The sequence below is a fragment of the Carassius auratus genome, chromosome 1 (assembly GCF_003368295.1).
Source record: "Carassius auratus strain Wakin chromosome 1, ASM336829v1, whole genome shotgun sequence".
NCBI classification, from domain to species: Eukaryota; Metazoa; Chordata; class Actinopteri; order Cypriniformes; family Cyprinidae; genus Carassius; species Carassius auratus.
Window position 1 is genome coordinate 16,536,334 of NC_039243.1, and position 18,927 is coordinate 16,555,260.

Sequence of the window (18,927 nt, forward strand, 5' to 3'; positions counted from 1 at the left end):
ACTGTGGAGGCCAGGTCATCTGGCGCAGCACCCCATCACTCTCCTTCTTGGTCAAATAGCCCTTGATGCCTTCAGTGTGACTCTACAATTTTCATAGTCATGAAAATAAAGAAAACTCTTTGAATGAGAAGGTGTGTCCAAACTTTTGGTCTGTACTGTATATTATATATATATATATATATATATATATATATATATATATATATATATATATATATATATATATATAAATAATAACTCCTGTAGTACGAGGCAACAATATATTTTTTTAAATCTTGATTAAAATCACATGATTATCATGATTATGCACAAAATTCAATAATGTATTCAAAAGTAGTGTATTGTGCATTTTTTTTCTTTTACAAGTACTGCTTTATGAACAAAAGTGCAATAACATTTGGTTTGCAAACACTTTAACCAAATAAGGTGCTTTTTTACAACAGCATTCCTTTTTATATTGTAGCAATTAAAATATTTGTTGTAAGTCTCAACTTATAACATTAATGCAATCAAATTAAATTAAAACAAGCTATTTGCCATTGCCAGACCTGCACGACTGTGGGACCCATCGCAACCTAACACTTGATGGGCGAGTGTGGGTGGGTAGAAACTCACGTAAGCGGGATGCGGGAGAATAAGGGTGTACACTCACACTAGGCGTTTTGAGCCAGAGTGCTTGACCCCCAAAGTCTGGTTTGATTAGTGTGATTGCTCCATGCCATGTGCAGGCGCAGCTTGTTTAGCCGTCCATTGCTCAGTTGGAGGAGGTGGGCCAGAGCAAAGTTTAGTTATATATAGATATGAGTGTGAACGCGAGCGCTAACTGCACCAGAGCGCAGAACCTGTTAGAGGGCCGTATCCCAATGTCCCAATCACCACAAAGTTAACAAAACAATGTACTCCACTGTAACTTCCTATTTCCCACTTATGCTAGTCATGATTATGAGCACATTGCATTATTTTTGTTAAAAATAACAGTGGACAGTGTTTTTTAATGTTAATGCTTTATCCAAAATAATTTTATTGGGAGCATTCATGTGAGATGCCTGATGAAACCCCTCTCAAGCCAGTACTGATCAACAAGCCTCCCTTCCTGTGACTTGTGGTTTGTCTGTATGTGAATTCAGAGCCAGTTAGCAACAGTCTTTCATAATAATACAAAACTGCATTAATGCACAATAAAATAATTGTTCCTGTTAATCACTTAATGCGTTAACGCGATAATGTGTTAACTTGCCCCGCTCTAGTAAAGTGACAGTGTGAACAGAATATGGCTGAGGTTTGATCAGTGTTGGGACCTGTGTGGTGAGGGTGATGCTGGTCTGAGTTGGGAGGAGGTTAGCTTGACTTTGAGGTAGTTGAGTCAGGAGATTTTGAGCTTGCAGGAGACCTAAGACAGACACAGACAAGTTAGAATTGCTGATGAGGAACAGCAGCATCACAACATGGTGGAAACACTCTTACCGGTCTGACCCTGAGGTGAAGGTGATATGATGAACTGCGGCTGAATCTGAGGACTGATGGAGTGGCCTGGCTGAACCAACACAAACTGCTGCAGGTTCAAACCCTGAGGCTGCAGCTGCTGCAGGATGACAGAAATACAGAGATTTACACAGGGCACAGAACAGTTTCACAGTATTTACTGTTAATATTGTTGTGGAACTGCCATCTAGCGGTGGACACTTTGGGAACCTGCGGAGAATGTGTAAAGCAGGAAGTCAACAGCTGAACACATGGCTGATGTATTTTTTTTTAGATGGGGTGCTTTTTTTGGGTAGTCCTCAATCCTTGCTTTAAAGAGTTTTGAAGAGCAACAGTTTGTTTTTCTATTTGTTTTGGGTGATATATATATTTTTATATTAATGTGTAAAGTAGATAAGATTTTGTCATTTATTAGCATAGCATGTTATCTTAAAGGGGTCATATGATGTGATTTCTGTTTTTCCTTTTTTTAGTGCGTTATGTAGCTATTTGTGTATGTATATGATCTACAGAGTTACAAAGCTCAAAGTCTCCCACAAAAGGATTTATTTGATCTAAAAGAGAAGGCTGATCCAGACTGGGTTAAAACACATTCAAACACGTCCCCATGTCTACGTCACGATATAGAAATATTTGCGTAATGCTAAGAAAGGCGGCGTGATTTCAGGAACACCCATAGTGTTAGATGATGCAGCCATGTCAGGGAGACGCTGTGTGTTTCTGTGCAAAAGCACTTTATTTGGCCTTCTGGAAGTTGATGCAAAGAGGAATCATTGGTTAAGATTTGTTTACAACAGAACAGCACAACCCAGTTGTTTGAAAGTGTTACACATTTTATGGCAGACAGTTTTATGAACTTAAGAGAGTACAAGGCTGGCTGAGCACAAAGGCTATTTATAAAAAAAAAAAAAAAAAGTTTTTTTTTTTTTTTTTTTTTAATTTGCCAGTTCCGACTTTGCTATGATGATCTGCCACTTCTGATTCCGTGACTGTAAGTGTGTTTTTGTAACAGTTTAAGTGTACTGACTGTTCAAATACGGAGTTTTGTGCAGTGTAGAGCAATGCATCATGTGTGTGTGTGTGTGTTTGTGTGTGTGTGTGTGTGTGTGTGTGTGAGAGAGGGGAACAGGGTTATATCACAGCCTGTCAGAAATCATAGCACCTCAGTTGTCTTAACCGTGGCTTGTGTACTGCATCACCACAGTGTCTGTCACGCGACTATGTTGCCCTTTCAGGCTTGAACTGATGGTTAAACTAATGACATTATTAACTGTCTTTATATTTACTTAGAAAGTCAAAGCTCACGATAATTGTAAGCGGCTTTATATTTCCGACCTGTGCTTGTGGGGTTCGGCAAATCACAATGCAATGGGTCAGCTGGCCAATCAGAGCAGACTGCGCTTATTGGAATGAGGGGCTTTGTTAAAAACGACACGTTTGAGATAGGCGGGGCATAGAGGACCTACAATAATTTAGAGAATTTAAAAAATCATGTTCTTTTTGTTTTTGCAAATGTTTGTACAATTAACTGCATTCTTGTAACCTGTATATCATAATTTGTGTTATTCAAACAAGTTTAGTCATAAGACTAATTAGATAACTGTATTTTTTTCACTTTGGTCTATTCATCAAAGCTGCAATAAATGTTGGAGTTGAAGGTTTAATTTCTCTACTTTACAATGGATTGATTTTAACTTCCTGTCAAACTTCGGAAAGGTTAAAGGGGTCATATGATGTTGCTAAAAATAATATTTTGTGTATTTGGTTTAATGCAATGTGTTTACGTGGTTAAAGGTTTAAAAAAAAACACAATTTTCCTTATAATGTACACTATTGTTTCTCCTCTATGCCTTGTCTTTATGAAATGCATCGAAAAGCTCATTGTTCTAAAAAAGCGAGGTGTGCTCTGATTGGACTCAGTCAATCTGCTCTGCTCGTGCACATCCCATCATTGGTTCTCTTTTAGCAGTTCAGTCGATGTACTGTTAGAAGTACAAACTATTCATTTCGAATTTGGTGAACTGGTCTGACCGATACACTAAGATCATCAAGTTAAACAGAACGATTCGTTAGTGATCTAGACATCACAAGACGAGACAAAACTAATACAAACCATCACAAAGGAGGCATTTATTGAATCCAGTGGGGACACTCTACACTGCTCAAAACTAACATATGAATCATCATTGGCAAATTATTTTTAAATATAAAAAACATACTTGCAGGCTGTGAGTCAGAAGTGACAGACTGTCCCTACAAAGTTGGAATTGTCCAACTTTGTAGAAACAGCCTTTGTGGTTCAGGAAACAGTCATCCTCCATTAAATGCACAGAACACATCTGAATGTTTGGGTTGAACTGTTCTGAAACATTGTTGTTAATACAACTTAACCACTGATTTCTAGTTGTTTCCTCTTTTGGAAGGCCATACAAAGTAGTCATACAAAGTATGTCTGTCTATGTGTGCAATATTGCACATTTTCAACTGATGAAGTCTGTATGACTACATGTTAATTGTTTCTGCAATTTCCGGAGCATGCTCCCAAGAATTTCACTCACCAAGGCACATGTGCAGTGGTGATGTGACAATAAAAGTGACTTGACGGTGTCTCCACAACATGGCGGCAGCGAGAATAAAAATAAGAATAAAAGTTAAACCTTCTTTCTTTGTGTGAACTTGGGCAGTGTTAAGCAAATCTTCACACATCGTGACATACACATGTGGGGCCATGTTAGAATGAACCATTTTAGGAGGCCGTAATTTAACTTTTATAAAGAATATCTCTTTGGATTTGAGACTTTAGTCTTTGCAACTTTACAGATCTTTAAGAGTTTAAGAGTGGAGGATAAACCCAACAAATCTGGTAATGCTTTGTCAGTCAGTTCTAGGGGAACCTCTTCAAGATCTTCGACCAGTAATGCAGAAGCAAGTGCTGTGGCTGAAGCGGCACGAGCATGTGCATCAATTACAAAGAGAGCTGGCCATGAAAAAAAAAAAAAAAAAAAGATTAGAAAGCAGAGAAAGCAACATTGGAGGGTACACTGGAAGCATTACAAGCAAAAAAGGAGGTGGCAGCTGTGCATGCTGATGCTGAGATTCTATCACGGTGATTACAAAAGCACTTCAGACATACCCCTAAGCATCCAAGAGCAAACAAATGAGTATGTTGAGGTACAAAGCAAACGTCTTGCGTACCCCATCATTTCCCCAAAAAGAGAAGTTAACAGAAAACTAATAAGAAACTAATAATATCTCTATTTTTTATAAAAGCTCCCGAAAAAAAAAAACACTATTATATTTTTATGACAAAGGCTACGTGGAGCTAAACTCTCGAGACGAGACTTATGAAAGATAAAATATATTACTACATGATTGTGATAGAGAATAAGAAGCTGACGTCTGATTTCTTCAAGCGGTCACAGTTTACCATGTTTACTATAGCAACTTTAATACTTAGCGTGCATAGTCTTTTGCATCGCTTATAAATATTTCTTTCTTTTATGGTGATTATAATCCACATCGGATCAGATCAAATTATTTCAAACACTCGCTGCTGACCAGGGCTGTCAACGAATATAGTTTAAAATAGTTAAAAAAAATAATTTCGAAGGTGAAAATTAATATGCGAATAAAAAAAAATGTGAAAAAAAAAACGCCCGTGGTAGTAGAGGCGTGGCTGTCTGCTTTGCGAACATCAGCGTGCGTGAGGGACAGGTCACAGGAGTCGCACAGTCTGGCACAGCATCACTGCTGAAAGTTAAAGCGTCTTCATGGAAGCAGAGAAAGCGAGGTAAAATTATTGACCCACAAGATAAAGTTGTATGCAAGCTATTTAAGATACAGTTAGCATACCATTCGACCACAAGCAACATGAGGTCACATCTAAAAAATATGCACCCAAATGAGCATGGCATAATGTGTGGAACTCCAGCTAAACAGTAACGTCTTGACACATAATGTTACTTTGCATCGCCTACCACAAGCTCTGTGTCTGCAACACGACAAGAGGCCATAACGGATAAATTAATTTCATTCATTTGTAAGGACATTAGACCGATCAGTGTCGTGGATGGGCCAGGCTTCAGGGAATTCTGTCAAGCAATGGAACTGAGGTTTGATTATTTATCGTTTTATGTCAAGGAAAAGTTCCATGTTTACCACAGCACAGCTCGCTCGGAGAATTCACTGTTAATTTTATATGCTTTAAAAATTTAATTAATATTAATAATATTTTTTACTATTATAGATGTGTTTATTATAGATGTGTACAATACTAGATGTGTTTCCCCCCAAAACGCTATAAACCTATCCTTTTTTTTTCATTTTTTTCACACCTATCCGTTTTGTCATTTTTAAAACGTCTTTTGTCATTTATTTTTCGTGTTTGCATTAATGAGGAAAAAACAATGTTATGTGACTCTGAAAGCGGCACTAAAAGACTTTCAAACTCTCACAGAGACCTCAAACAGAAAGCACAAAGCCTTTCTTTAAAGCGAATTTTGTTTTGTTTTACTTGTATCTTAATTGTAATCCAAGTTTCATTAACCAATTTAGGTTCAATCTCGATTGTGTAGGCTATTTTTGTAATATTTAAGTGTAAAATATTAGGCTGTGTATACCAACGTGGATCAATTATTAATGTAACATTTGATCTGTCTTTTGTAGGCATAGCTGATGGTGCACCAAAGAAAAAAAAAGCCTAGGACTGACTTCAAAGAATGGGAGGAGGAATCGGATACTATAATTCTGGAAGAAGTACAGAAGTATTCCTCTACAAACTTCCGTATAGACAGATCAGCAGAGGAAAATCTATTTTCATTTTGGGAGAAACAAGGCCAGTCATTCTCACTACAGCACCTTGCCAAGAGAATTCTATGCATTCCAGCAACAAGTGCTGCGAGCGGGCGCTCATTCAGTGCAGCAGGGCGCATTATAGAGGCCAGGTAATCTCGTCTGAATCCTGACACTGTAGATGCTATTTTATTCCTGCATAATGCCAAGAAAAATTCAAACTAGACATAAGGTAAGGCTTATTAAACCAATTAGCCTATGTTATCTAGGCTACACATAGCCCATGTTTAACAAACTTTTGAGTTCGGTCAGCTGATAATTTTACGTTCATATCGGTTTAGCCTATTCTATCCTAGACATTTTGTGCGTTAGTTATTTGGCCTCACTTTTACGTTCCGAGGCTTAAGGCTATTTTGCCAGAATTTCTTTGTCGCAACTGTGATGGCATAGTATTTCATTGATGCTTCAAGTTTGTGGGGATGATCCTAAGTCCATGCTATTTGGTCACAGACTTGTCATAAAGGCAATTTAGCCTGGTCAGACTCAAAGAGGGATAGCATATTTATTTTTCTAATTTAAGTTTCTGGGGGTGACTGAGCCTATAAGGCTTAGTTACTAGGGGTGTGACGGTTAGTATATAACCGTGAGACCGGCGGTTATAGTTGAACACCGTCGTCAGAACTCTATAACCGGCAAAACCGAGTCATTAAAATATTTTTTACAAACATTTTTTATCAAAAATTATTTTCATTTTTTAGATAGGATCATAAGATCCGCAATATATCGGGAAACATGGTTTTTACCACTTAATGAAGTTTTGTAAATCGTCAGACATATTTACCACTTCATTAAATTTTGCTTTGTAGAAAACCTTTCTTAAAAACGAATTTCGTTTTGTACAATTTTATCTTAATTTTAATAAATGTTTCATCAACCAATTGCATGTATTTTAATAAATAAAAAGCAAATATAGCAGACAATGATAACTGTGACATGGAAGCACCAGCACGCCGCGTTCACTTGCACTGCACTGTGAACTAGAGCGCATCTCATCGTAAATGAAACTCAGCGTAGGCCTATGCCTCATACATTAGCATTAAATATCTTTGCTGCATCCTTTCTAGAACAGACGGGTGCGGCTTTGAAATTTGCTCAAAAAACTGTGGCGCTGATGATGAGTTTTGTGACACATCTCCTTAATAAACGGAGGTCTGAAATCTCTGCCCCTTTACCGATCAGAGCGCGCGCTGACACGGAGTTAACCCGCTATCTCCAAGAACAACCAACTGACTCTACGACAGATCCACTAGCATACCACTCCCCCCCCCCCCCCGACGGTTATGTTATGAACCGTAACATTTGACTCACGTCATAACCGTCATCACCAATTCTGAAACCGGCACACCCCTATTAGTTACGATATGACGTTTTTATGACGTTTGCCAAAACATGCGACTATAGCCTATGCCTACATTAAGATATTTATTTTTATATTTTTTTACTGCCTGTTGTTTCTTTTGGCATATAAAATATAGAGATATCAATAAAGGTTCATCTGTGGCGCAGAATTTTTTTTTTTTTTCAGATTTCTACAAGCTCAATAACATTTACAGCAAAAAATAAATTAAATAAAAATAGTCGCAAAACTGTGCCTATTAGATGAAAAGGCAAGCAGGTAAGTTTTTGGGGTTGTTATGGACAACTACAAATGTGAACATTATTAGCCTATAATGTAAATGACTTGTTATTTTATTCGAGCTTTCTTTCTATTTGCTAAAAAAATTTGTGAAATAGGCATTTAGTAGAAGGCTAAATAGCAGCAATGTTGAAATGATGTGCCAAAATGCGTTTTCTATTAGGCTACAATGAAAATATAGTACAATACTTTGCGTTTAATTTAGGCTATTTATTTATTTTTGTCCCTGTGTGCTGATCGGAGACGGAGTTCACTGCTGATATTCTGAGAGCTTTCTAGTCTCGCGGCTGTCATCAGCAGCGTTTTGCATCGCCCAATCAGCGGATGGCGGGTGGGTGTGGTTTTGAAAATTGGTCAAAAACGCTGGTGCGGATGGATGGCGGATGGATGATAAGTTTTGTGATGCGGTTTCGAACTAAATAATAGCCCATCCACGCATCAGTCACGTACGGGAACACAGGAGATGGAAGATCCAAGTGCAGTGTGGTTTTATTAAGGGTAATCCAAATCAGGGTCTAAAACAAGCCGGGGACGTAACCAACATAATCCAAACAGAAACAAACAAACAAACAAACAGGAACAGGAACTCAAGGACTAGGAAACGCGAGGAAACTAGGTGACGGAAAGTTAGGACTCTGTGACAAGAACAGAAACAGAACAGTTTAAATAGGCAGGATAAAGACTGTGAAAGTGAAGACATCTGAGTGCAATTAACAGGTGTGCATTTACTGTGAAGAAGGGACAAGGCTTTGTGGGAATTGTAGTGCCTGCGGTGAGGTGCCTATGGGGAAGGGAGACTACTAGTGGACACCCAGGGAAACAGAGACCAGACAGCGTGGCATTACCCCCTCCTCCACGGAGCAGCTACCAGATGTTCCACCCGAAACCAAGAAGAGACCAAGGAACACAGTGACCAGGAGGGAGGTGGAGCGGAGGGCCAGATAAAAATGGGGAAACAGAGACAAGAAGTGCAAAACAAAAACAGGGAGCCCAGGAGGGAGGTGGACCGGTGGAGGATCAGGGGGAGGTCCAAAAAGGGAAAGAGAGAGAAAAGGGCAAAAAACAAAACAAAACAACAACAAAAAAAAAGTCCAGCAAGGGCAGAAAGTTCAGTGGCCCAGGGCCGAACTGACAGGGCAGTAATCCAGGGTGGAGCGAGGTGGAACTGGAGCCATGCGGTTGAGTCAGAAACCCACCAGGGCGGCGCAGAGGACCACCACATCCGTGCGGTCGAGACAGAAGCCCACTAGGGCGGCGCAGAAGACCACCACATCCGTGCGATCGAGACAGAAGCCCACCAGGGCGGCGCAGAAGACCACCACATCCATGCGGTCGAGACAGAAGCCATCCAGGGCGGCGCAGAAGACCACCACATCCGTGCGGTTGAAACAGAAGCCCACCAGGGCGGCGCAGAAGACCACCACAGCCGTGCAGTCGAGGCAGAAGCCCACCAGGGCGGCGCAGAAGACCACCACAATGGAATCGATGATACATGAGAGCAAGTCTGGATAGGCAAGTCTGAAACAGAAAACATGAACAAGTTAAGGGTGGCCTCCGTGGCCACGACGGGATCAGTCGAGCGCTCAGAGAGTTCGGCCAAGACGTGGAGAGGCTCTGGTAGTTCAGCAGAGACATGGAGAGGCTTTAGTAGTTCAGCAGAGACGTGGAGAAACTCTGGTAGTTCCGCAGAGTTTAGACTGGATTCAGGAAGATCAATAGTGACTTGACTCTGCTCATGAAGATCAATGTTGACTTGTATTTGCTCATGAAGATCAATGGTGACTTGCCTTTGCCCATGAAGATAGTCGGTGACTTGACCTTGCCCATGAAGATCACTGGTGACTTGCCCTTGCACATGAAGATCAATGGTGACTTGAATTTGCCCATGAAGAACACCGGTGACTTGACTTTGTCCTTGAAGATCACCAGTGACTTGACTTGCCTCCTGAGGTCTAACTGTGGTAGTGCTTCATGAGTGTCAACGGTGACTTGACCTGACTCTGGAGTGTCAACGGTGACTTGACCTGACTCTGGAGTGTCAACGGTGACTTGACCTGACTCTGGAGTGTCAACGGTGACTGGACCTGACTCTGGAGGGTCAACGGTGACTGGACCTGACTCTGGAGGGTCAACGGTGACTTGACCTGACTCTGGAGGGTCAACGGGAACCTGACTCGACTCTGGATGGTCAACGGGAACCTGACTCGACTCTGGATGGTCAACGGGAACCTGACTCGACTCTGGATGGTCAACGGGAACCTGACTCGACTCTGGATGGTCAACTGTGGCTGTCATCCCATGTAGAGGCGCTGGACAAGCGGCCATCTTGTGCCATGACTCTGGACCGGCGGCCATCTTGTGCCATGACTCTGGACCGGCGGCCATCCTGGGCAGTGGCGCTGGACCGGCGGCCATCTTGGGCAGTGGCGCTGGGCTGGTGGCCACCTTGTGCTGTGGCGCTTGGCCAGCGGCCATCTTGGGTGGTGGCACTGGGCCGTTGGCCATCTTGGTTAGTGGCGCTAGGCTGGCGGCCATCTTGTGCAGTGGTGCAGCGGTCCTACTGTCTGTAGACCCCAGTCTAGAACCGGCCATCTCACCGAGAAAGACAGGTGTGGCTGAGTCATACAACCGAGATCGATGCTGTAGGTACCTGGTGAAACCCCAAAAGTCCAGTATCTCCAGCCCCTTCATCTCCCACCCGGGCAAAGGGTCATCCAGGCAGTCATTGAAAAGGTCCTTCAGGGCCTCATCGTTATACCCCATCCCCACTGCCATTGTCCAGAACATTTGCACCAAGCCCCCCACCTTACTCCCCTTTTGACGGAGAGTGGTTAGGTTAGAAAGTCTCCGCCTCCGCTCCTTTATGGTGGCTGGGGAACGTATACGAAATCCCACACCGCTGGATCTTAGCATGATGGAGAACACAGGAGACCGTAACACAGGAGACGGAAGATCCAAGTGCAGTCTGGTTTTATTTTGGTTAATCCAAATCAGGGTCAAAAACAACATGGGGTCATAACCAACATAATCCAAACAGAAACAAATAAACAAACAAACAAACAAACAGGAACAAGAACAGGAACTCAAGGACTAGGAAACTAGGTGACGAAAAGTAAGGACTCCATGACAAGAACAGAACAAGAACTGTTTAAATAGGCAGGATAAAGACTATGAAAGTGAAGACACCTGAGTGGAATTAACAGGTGTGCAATTACCGTGATGAAGGGACGTGCCTATGGGGAAGTGAGACCACTAGTGGACACCAAGGGAAACAGAGACCAGACAGCGTGACAGCATCTCTACCCCCCTGAAATGGCTCATTCTATAATGCCCACACATATCTACGTCAGTATGTGGGAAGGTTTGCAAACTTTTATTCTCGTTGCAGCATTGTTATTGCCACCACCGCCATGTCGTATAGATGCTGTGTGTTTTACTGTGAAAGCCTTCCTAAAGAAGATGATATCTGCTTTGTCATGCCTGGAGCTGATCCTTGCTGTTTTCGCTGAGGAAATACATCAACTTTGCACTGTGGATCACCGAATCGGCTTTCACCATGGATGGAGCTGCGTCCGACCCGGAGTTGACACTCTAGGCCTTCGGCCTCTGCTCACTCATGCCTGCAGGCCTGGAGTTGTCACTCTAGGCCTCCGGCCTCTGCTCACTCAAGTCCACGGTGTGTGATGTTGTTCCATTGAGAAAGTGAAACTACTCTTGTTTTTTGCCTTCCAAAAGAAAAAACGACTAGAAATCATGTTTATGTCATGTTTATAATGGGTTTTATGTTTGTGTCTCGTTACTCCGGCCAGACAAGGATTCACAATATGTTAAGAGGCGTAACATTTCTGTCTTGCGCTTGAGGCATTTGGCCAATAACAACGTGCTGGATAGTTGGCCAACAACAGCACACCTCACTTTTCAGAGAGATGTGGCTTGTGAAAATCGACGCGTTTCAGAAGGCAGGGCATACAGTAGAAACAATAATGTACAGTATCTGGAAAATAATGCGAAATGAAATAATCACTTTACCATTAAATTCAAAACTTAACTTTTTTTAAATAGCTGAAACTGTAGTATAAGCTGTTTTGGGAAAACGGGGCAAAAAATACGGGCTGGACATCGTCAAGTGAGTGGCGGGGCAAACCGAAAGTTGATGCTGAAAGTCCAGCACTCGTAATGTTAATTATTTGAGTAGCCTACAGGTCTGCTCATGTCTGAAAATAATGTGTGAAAACAAACTTATTTTACATAAAAACATTATAGCTTATATTTGTTTAGTACATTTTTTAATTAATGTAAGAACTAAAATGAATAGTAAAACTGAAAGTTATGTTTAAAATTGTGTTCAGCATGGTGAGCCGCATTTGAATTTGTGATGGGCTGTATGTGGCCCGCGGACCACGGGTTGAGAACCACTGGTATAGCATGCATGGAAGACTTCAATTATAAATCATTATTTTATCAAAAATAAATCTTTGAACTTTGACTTGCTGTGGCTATAAGTTTATAGATAACACAACATTATAATATTATTTTCCAATTCATATTTAAATTATCACATATTATATATCAGTTCCACTTAAAAAAGATGCAATCTAATCCTGTTTACATGAAATAAACCTGCTCCTGAGCTCTGGACCTGTTGCTATGACAGCAAGTCCAGGATGAGCTTCGAAGAACCAAATAATCCAAGATCATGCCAAATTGCCAGAAAATCAAATCCAGCTAACTAGTGATGTACGAAGAATGGGCCTCAGAAAAATTATTAATTTTGTTTTTAAGGATTAAACCAGTTGTGAATGAGCAGCCATTCTTAATCTGAGACAGACAGACAAAAGTGATGCATCCAGTGTTAGAGGGAGAGTCCGTAATCTGGAATCTAAATTTGGGCAGTGAGATGTCACTTACAGACGCAATCTGAATTGGTTGGGACAGTGTGATGGGCGTGGCTGCAGAGGCAGAAATACTGGCTCCAGTGGTGCTGCTCTGTTGACTTCCAGACTGCTGCACGGCTGCGGCGAGGAGCTGCGCCTGCGTTTGCGGCAACAATACCTGCGCTGGAGTTAAACTCAACTGCACAGAAAGAAAAAGAGAGAGCGTGAGAGAGAGAGAGAGAGAAAATAAAGGATCTGTGATTGACAGCTGCTCAAACAAACACAGAGACAGCTAAGCTTAATAACACTTATAAACACACAAAAAAATCAAATAGGGTAAAACACAGTACCTAAAGAAATTCATAATACATTTTTTTGTTATATGACTGACTTTTCGCAGTGGCTTTTCTCAAAACCTGAAGCAATATTTGCATGATTTCTTGTGTTGTTTTGCAGTGAAAAAATAACAATCTTAACTACTTTTCTGACCTCAAGAAACTTTTGGCCATGCCAACACTCTCCATTGATTTTGAATTGCAGGAAGCTGCCTCCTTGTCATTTCTGACTTGTAACAAAAAACTGAATTTGTAGAAGCTGCTGTGTGACAGTACACAAAAAAAAAAAAAACAGAACTACATTTTTATAAGATGTCAACCCCCCAAAAAACAAGCATTTAAGGACAAAAGAAGAGAGCAATGTGTCATATTACTCTGAAAACTATGCCCACTGGAGGGAAACGTAATCGTAATCAATGACAGGAAACATTCACTATTTTTAACCATGTCAAAGTATTATTTCACCACTTTATGTGAACTCGAAAGGAAACTACATTTTATTGGTATGTCAATGCCAGACACCTTCCTTACCTTCCTTTAGTTGGAGAAATTATCCAACTTAGTGGCACTGAAAACGTGAAATACCCTGACATCTACAACTATTTGATCAAATCACCAGGTAACAGCATCATTTAATCTACCTAACAAAGATCAAAACACAGCTTAGATGGCTTCAATCATTTAAGACATATCATAACTTACGTAATGATAATGACAGAAAATAGCCTCAGTTTTATGAAAGTTAGAAGGAAGCAGGGGTGCAGTTGATTACTAAAATGATGGGACAAATTAGCTATTAGAAAGCTTATATTAGCTATGCATGTTAGCAAGCTGTAGCTTGGGCCAATCATCCACTTTGAGATATACTAATTAATATGAACTATATGATAAAATTGTGATATTTACAAGTATTTGTTTATAATCAAATAGGGAATGTTTCCTGTCACCGATAACAATTATGTTTCCCTCCAATGAGCATAGTTCTCAGACTAATATGACACGTTTCGCTCTACTTTTGTGTCCTTAAATGCTTGTTTTTTTTTGGGGTCGACAGCTTATAAAAATTTACTTCTGGGTTTTTTCTTTTTTTTTTGTACACCTTTTTACTGTACACCTTTGTCAACAGCATCCTTTAAGCATTGTTCTCGGTTTTTATTTATTATTATTCTTTTTTTTTATAAGCCTTATACCCCTGTCCATTTTTGGTGGTTTCAAGCCAATGTGTGCATATAGATTGTCTCTCTTTTGGGCCATTTTATTTGTCTTTTTTTCCACGTTTCCACTGAAATTACCCAGAACAATTGTACCCGGAAAAACTGTACCAGGAACTTTTTTCCCCAGGAATTATTTTCTTCCCAGACCTGTTGCTTTCTGTGTTTCCACCGCGGTCTAAAGTCGCGGGAAGATTAGGCAAATACACTGGTGACAGGTCTGCGAAGTACGCAAATTTCGGACTTGCATCCTCGGTAGTTCAGACTTTGTGCATTTGACTCGGGAGTGTGATGTCTGCGACAATGCAAATCCAGTAATTCTGCAAACAGCAGCATACCTTATAACATCAATCAGCCCACATTGACTACTGCAATTTTCATCACTGTACCGTATTTTCCGGACTATAAGTTGCACTTTTTTTTCGTAGTTTGGCTGGTCCTGCGACTTATAGTCAGGTGCGACTTATCAAAATTAATTTAACATGAACCAAGAGAAAACATTACAGTCTATAACCGCATTTTTTTCCGCAATGTTTTCTCTTGGTTCTTGGTTCTAAATGAATGCAACTTATAGTCCAGTGCAACTTATATATATATTTTTCCCCGTCATGACGTATTTGTGGACTGATGCGACTTAAACTTAGGTGTGACATAGTTCGAAAAATACGGTATATTTATAATAAAACAAAATAGGATATCAAATACCACTGCCTCCTTTCGTTTTTCATTTAAACATAATAATAGCAGCAGAAATGTATTTAGTTCAGGTAAATGTTTATATATACTAGGGATGCAACGATACCATTTTTTCAGAACAGTTCCGATCCTGAAAATTCTGAGTATTTGCCGATCCAATCCAATCCGATATCAGCATAGTTTTATTTATTAAATATAGAATTTCTATGCTTCTCTGTGTTGACCTGATCATCACTCTTTTGTGTTAATCACAATATGCTAGATAAACACATTTCAATTTAATTTTAATTAGAAATAACAAATGAAAAAATATATAATCATAAACGATTACAAAAATATTATTATAAACTAGGTTGGAAGATAATTCAGCAGCAAAACATACTATAGATTCTAGAAAAATCACGGGAGCACAATAATTGTATAAAATGTATTGAAATATTTTATTTACAAATAAAAGAGAATAAGTCTAAAATCTGGTAAAATGTTACACATTGCTCTTTGTATTGTTGTAAAATACATTATAAAAAAAAGTATAGACATTTATATAGAAATCTAAAAGAGGTTTCTTTTAAATCTATAGCACAGTAATAAAGGCAGCAACATATCATAGATAGGACAGAACAAGAAAAACAATGAATAATCTTTGATTTCGCAGAAAATATTATAATACTCTAGGCGCCAATATAGAGCGCAACAGAGCGCTTATGCGCATCCTGTGTGCAGAATGATGAGCTTGAAACAACACGGAGTCACAGTGCACAGGCTGCACAACCCTCAGAGTCTGCATAGAAAGCTGCTTGTCTCGTGTTCATCTTCAGTTCTCTCATCACAACAGTTCAATCAGTGTACTGTTTAAGTAAATGAATAACTCTGTGATACTGGTTTATTTCAACTCACTTTAAAAAAGTAAATAAACTGTGGATAAATGCTAACTGGAGACGCAAATCAGTTCAAACAATTCAGTCCTATCTGGTGAACTGGTTCAACTGGTTCACTAAAGCCGCGTTTCCACCACAGGAACTTTACCCAGGAACTAGGGACTTGGTCCGGTACTTGGTGTGTTTCCACCGCAGGAACCAGGAACTAAATAAAAGTTCCGGGTAAAAAAATGCCCCCCAGAAAGTCCCTGCTGGCGAGGTGGTACTTTTTTAAAGTTCCGGAACTTTCGGGGGCGGGACTTTGGCGCTAAACATCCTGATTGGTTGAGTTCACGCAGCATTGGTTGAGTTCAACCACCATTTATTCGGATCAACATTTTCAAAATATTACTGTTATTGTGTCATGAAATGTAATTTTAAAAGTATTTCAGGCGAGAATGTAGTTGTTTCAAACTCAAATCTGTTGTTTATTTATAAAGACAGCGCCTATTTAAAAAAGTGTTTCGCCGATCTCGTAGACGGTGAGCTCCACTCGATCAGCGGGAGCTCAGTCCTCATGTATCCGCAGAGAGCAGCCTCTCCTGGGATAGACCTTCTGATATGTGCCGCTGGCTCTGATGTGTCTTTAGTGGTTAAACATAAAATATAATTCAGCTGCGGGGTAAATCTAACAGGTTTTCTTTGGTCTGTATTCAATTTATCTATATGTAAAAATGAAAATAAAAAGGCAAGTCTATATAATATTTCTTTCATTGTAATGGCTGTATATAACGTTACACTTATCCCTGAACTAAGTACATTTCTGCAGCTGTTATTATGTTTAAATGAAAATGAAAGGAGGCAGTGGTATTTTATATCCTATTTCGTTTTATTGTAAATATACAGTAAGGAAAATTGGAGTAGCCATGACGAGCAGACTGAAGTTATCAAGTACGCTGCTGTTTATAGATTTACTGGACTTGCGTCGTCGCGGACATCACACTCCCGAGACGAATGCACAAAGTCTGAACCAACTACCGAGGATGCACGTCCAAAATCAGCGTACTTTTTTTTTTTTTTTAATCAGCGGTACTTTGTTTTGAGAAACGCGCGCAGACCTACGTCACCAGTCTATTTGCCTAATCTACCCGGTACTTTACACCGCGGTGGAAACGCAGAAAGCAACAGGTCTGGGGGGAAAAAAGTTCCTGGGAAAAAAAGTTCCTGGTACAAATGTTCCGGGTAATTTCGGTGGAAACGCGGCATAAGAAGAACCAGTCAAATCAAACGATTCGTTTGGGAACCAGACATCACTAGTACAAAGGGAAGAGATATTGATGTGTAGTCTATTAAATCTGTGCATTAGTTTAAAAAGCCTTTTCTTTGAACGGATATAAACCTCAGTTGCTGTGCGCTCTTGAACAGAGTTTCATCGTTTTGACTGTAGTTACTGAACGCGACACGCAGTTTGAACACTGAATGGAGAATGACAGACATCCACAGTGGAAATAAGAGTTTATGTGAACTTGAATTTAATGACTTCAAGTTAATGCTGTGGATGTAAACATGAGCACTGAGCTCACACTGATCTGCAAAACATTTCGGAAAACGGTGCTGTCTTTATAAATAAACAACACATTTGAGTTTTAAACAAATACATTCTCAACTGAAATACTTTTAAAATTACATTTCACGACACAATAACAGTAATATTAAGAAAATGATCCGAATAAATGGTGGTTGAAATATCAATGCTGCATTAACTCAACCAAGCAGCATGTTTAGCGCCCAAGTCCTGCCCCCAAAAGTTTCAGAACTTTGAAGAAGTACTACCTTACCAGCAGGGACTTTCTGAGGGGCACTTTTTTACCCGGAACTTTATTTAGTTCCTGGTCCCTGTGGTGGACACACTTGCCGCGTTTCCACCGAAATTACCCGGAACATTTGTACCAGGAACTTTTTTTCCCAGGAACTTTTTTCCCCCCAGACCTGTTGCTTTCTGCGTTTCCACCGCGGTGTAAAGTACCGGGTAGATTAGGCAAATAGACTGGTGACGTAGGTCTGCGCGCGTTTCTCAAAACAAAGTACCGCTGATTAAAAAAAAAAAAAGTACGCTGATTTTGGACGTGCATCCTCGGTAGTTGGTTCAGACTTTGTGCATTGGTCTCGGGAGTGTGATGTCCGCGACGACGCAAGTCCGGTAAATCTATAAACAGCAGCGTACTTGATAACTTCAGTCTGCTCGTCATGGCTACTCCAATTTTCCTTACTGTATATTTACAATAAAACGAAATATGATATCAAATACCACTGCCTCCTTTCGTTTTCATTTAAGCATAATAACAACTGCAGAAATGTACTTAGTTCAGGGAAATGTGTATATGCAGCCATTACAATGAAACGAAATATTATATAAATTTGCCTTTTTTATTTTCATTTTAACATATAGATAAATTGAATACAGACCAAAGAAACCTGTTAGATTTACCCCGCAGCTCAATTATATGTTATGTTTAACCACTAAAGACACATCAGAGCCAGCGGCACATATCAGAAGGTCTATCCCAGGAGAGGCTGCTCTCTGCGGATACATGAGGACTGAGCTTCCGCTGATCGAGTGGAGCTCACCGTCTACGAGATCGGCGAAACACATTTTTAAATAGGCGCTGTCTCTATAAATAAACCATAGATTTGAGTTTTAAACAACTACATTCTCGCCTGAAATACTTTTAAAATTACATTTCATGACACAATAACAGTAATATTTGAAAATTATCCGAATAAATGGTGGTTGAACTCAACCAATGCTGCGTGAACTCAGATCGCTTTGGCTACTGTTATTTTCCCCTCAGTATATTTACAATAAAACGAAATAGGATATAAAATACCACTGCCTCTTTTCATTTTCATTTAAACATAATAACAGCTGCAGAAATGTACTTAGTTCAGGGATAAGTGTAACGTTATATAGAGCCATTACAATGA

The 18,927-nt window shown here is 40.0% G+C and overlaps 1 protein-coding gene across 2 annotated transcripts in view; it reads right to left on the reverse strand.

The window, feature by feature from the left end:
* LOC113088627 (POU domain, class 2, transcription factor 1-like) overlaps positions 1–18,927 on the reverse strand; it is an 83,878-nt gene that overhangs the window by 23,939 nt on the left and 41,012 nt on the right. For both annotated transcript variants that reach the window (XM_026255820.1, XM_026255798.1), the window contains exons 4-6: positions 12,878–13,042; positions 1,465–1,582; positions 1,299–1,390 (exon numbers count right to left, since the gene is read on the reverse strand). In XM_026255820.1, the coding sequence (XP_026111605.1) occupies positions 1,299–1,390; positions 1,465–1,582; positions 12,878–13,042 (375 nt within the window). The remainder of the gene's footprint in view (positions 1–1,298; positions 1,391–1,464; positions 1,583–12,877; positions 13,043–18,927) is intronic.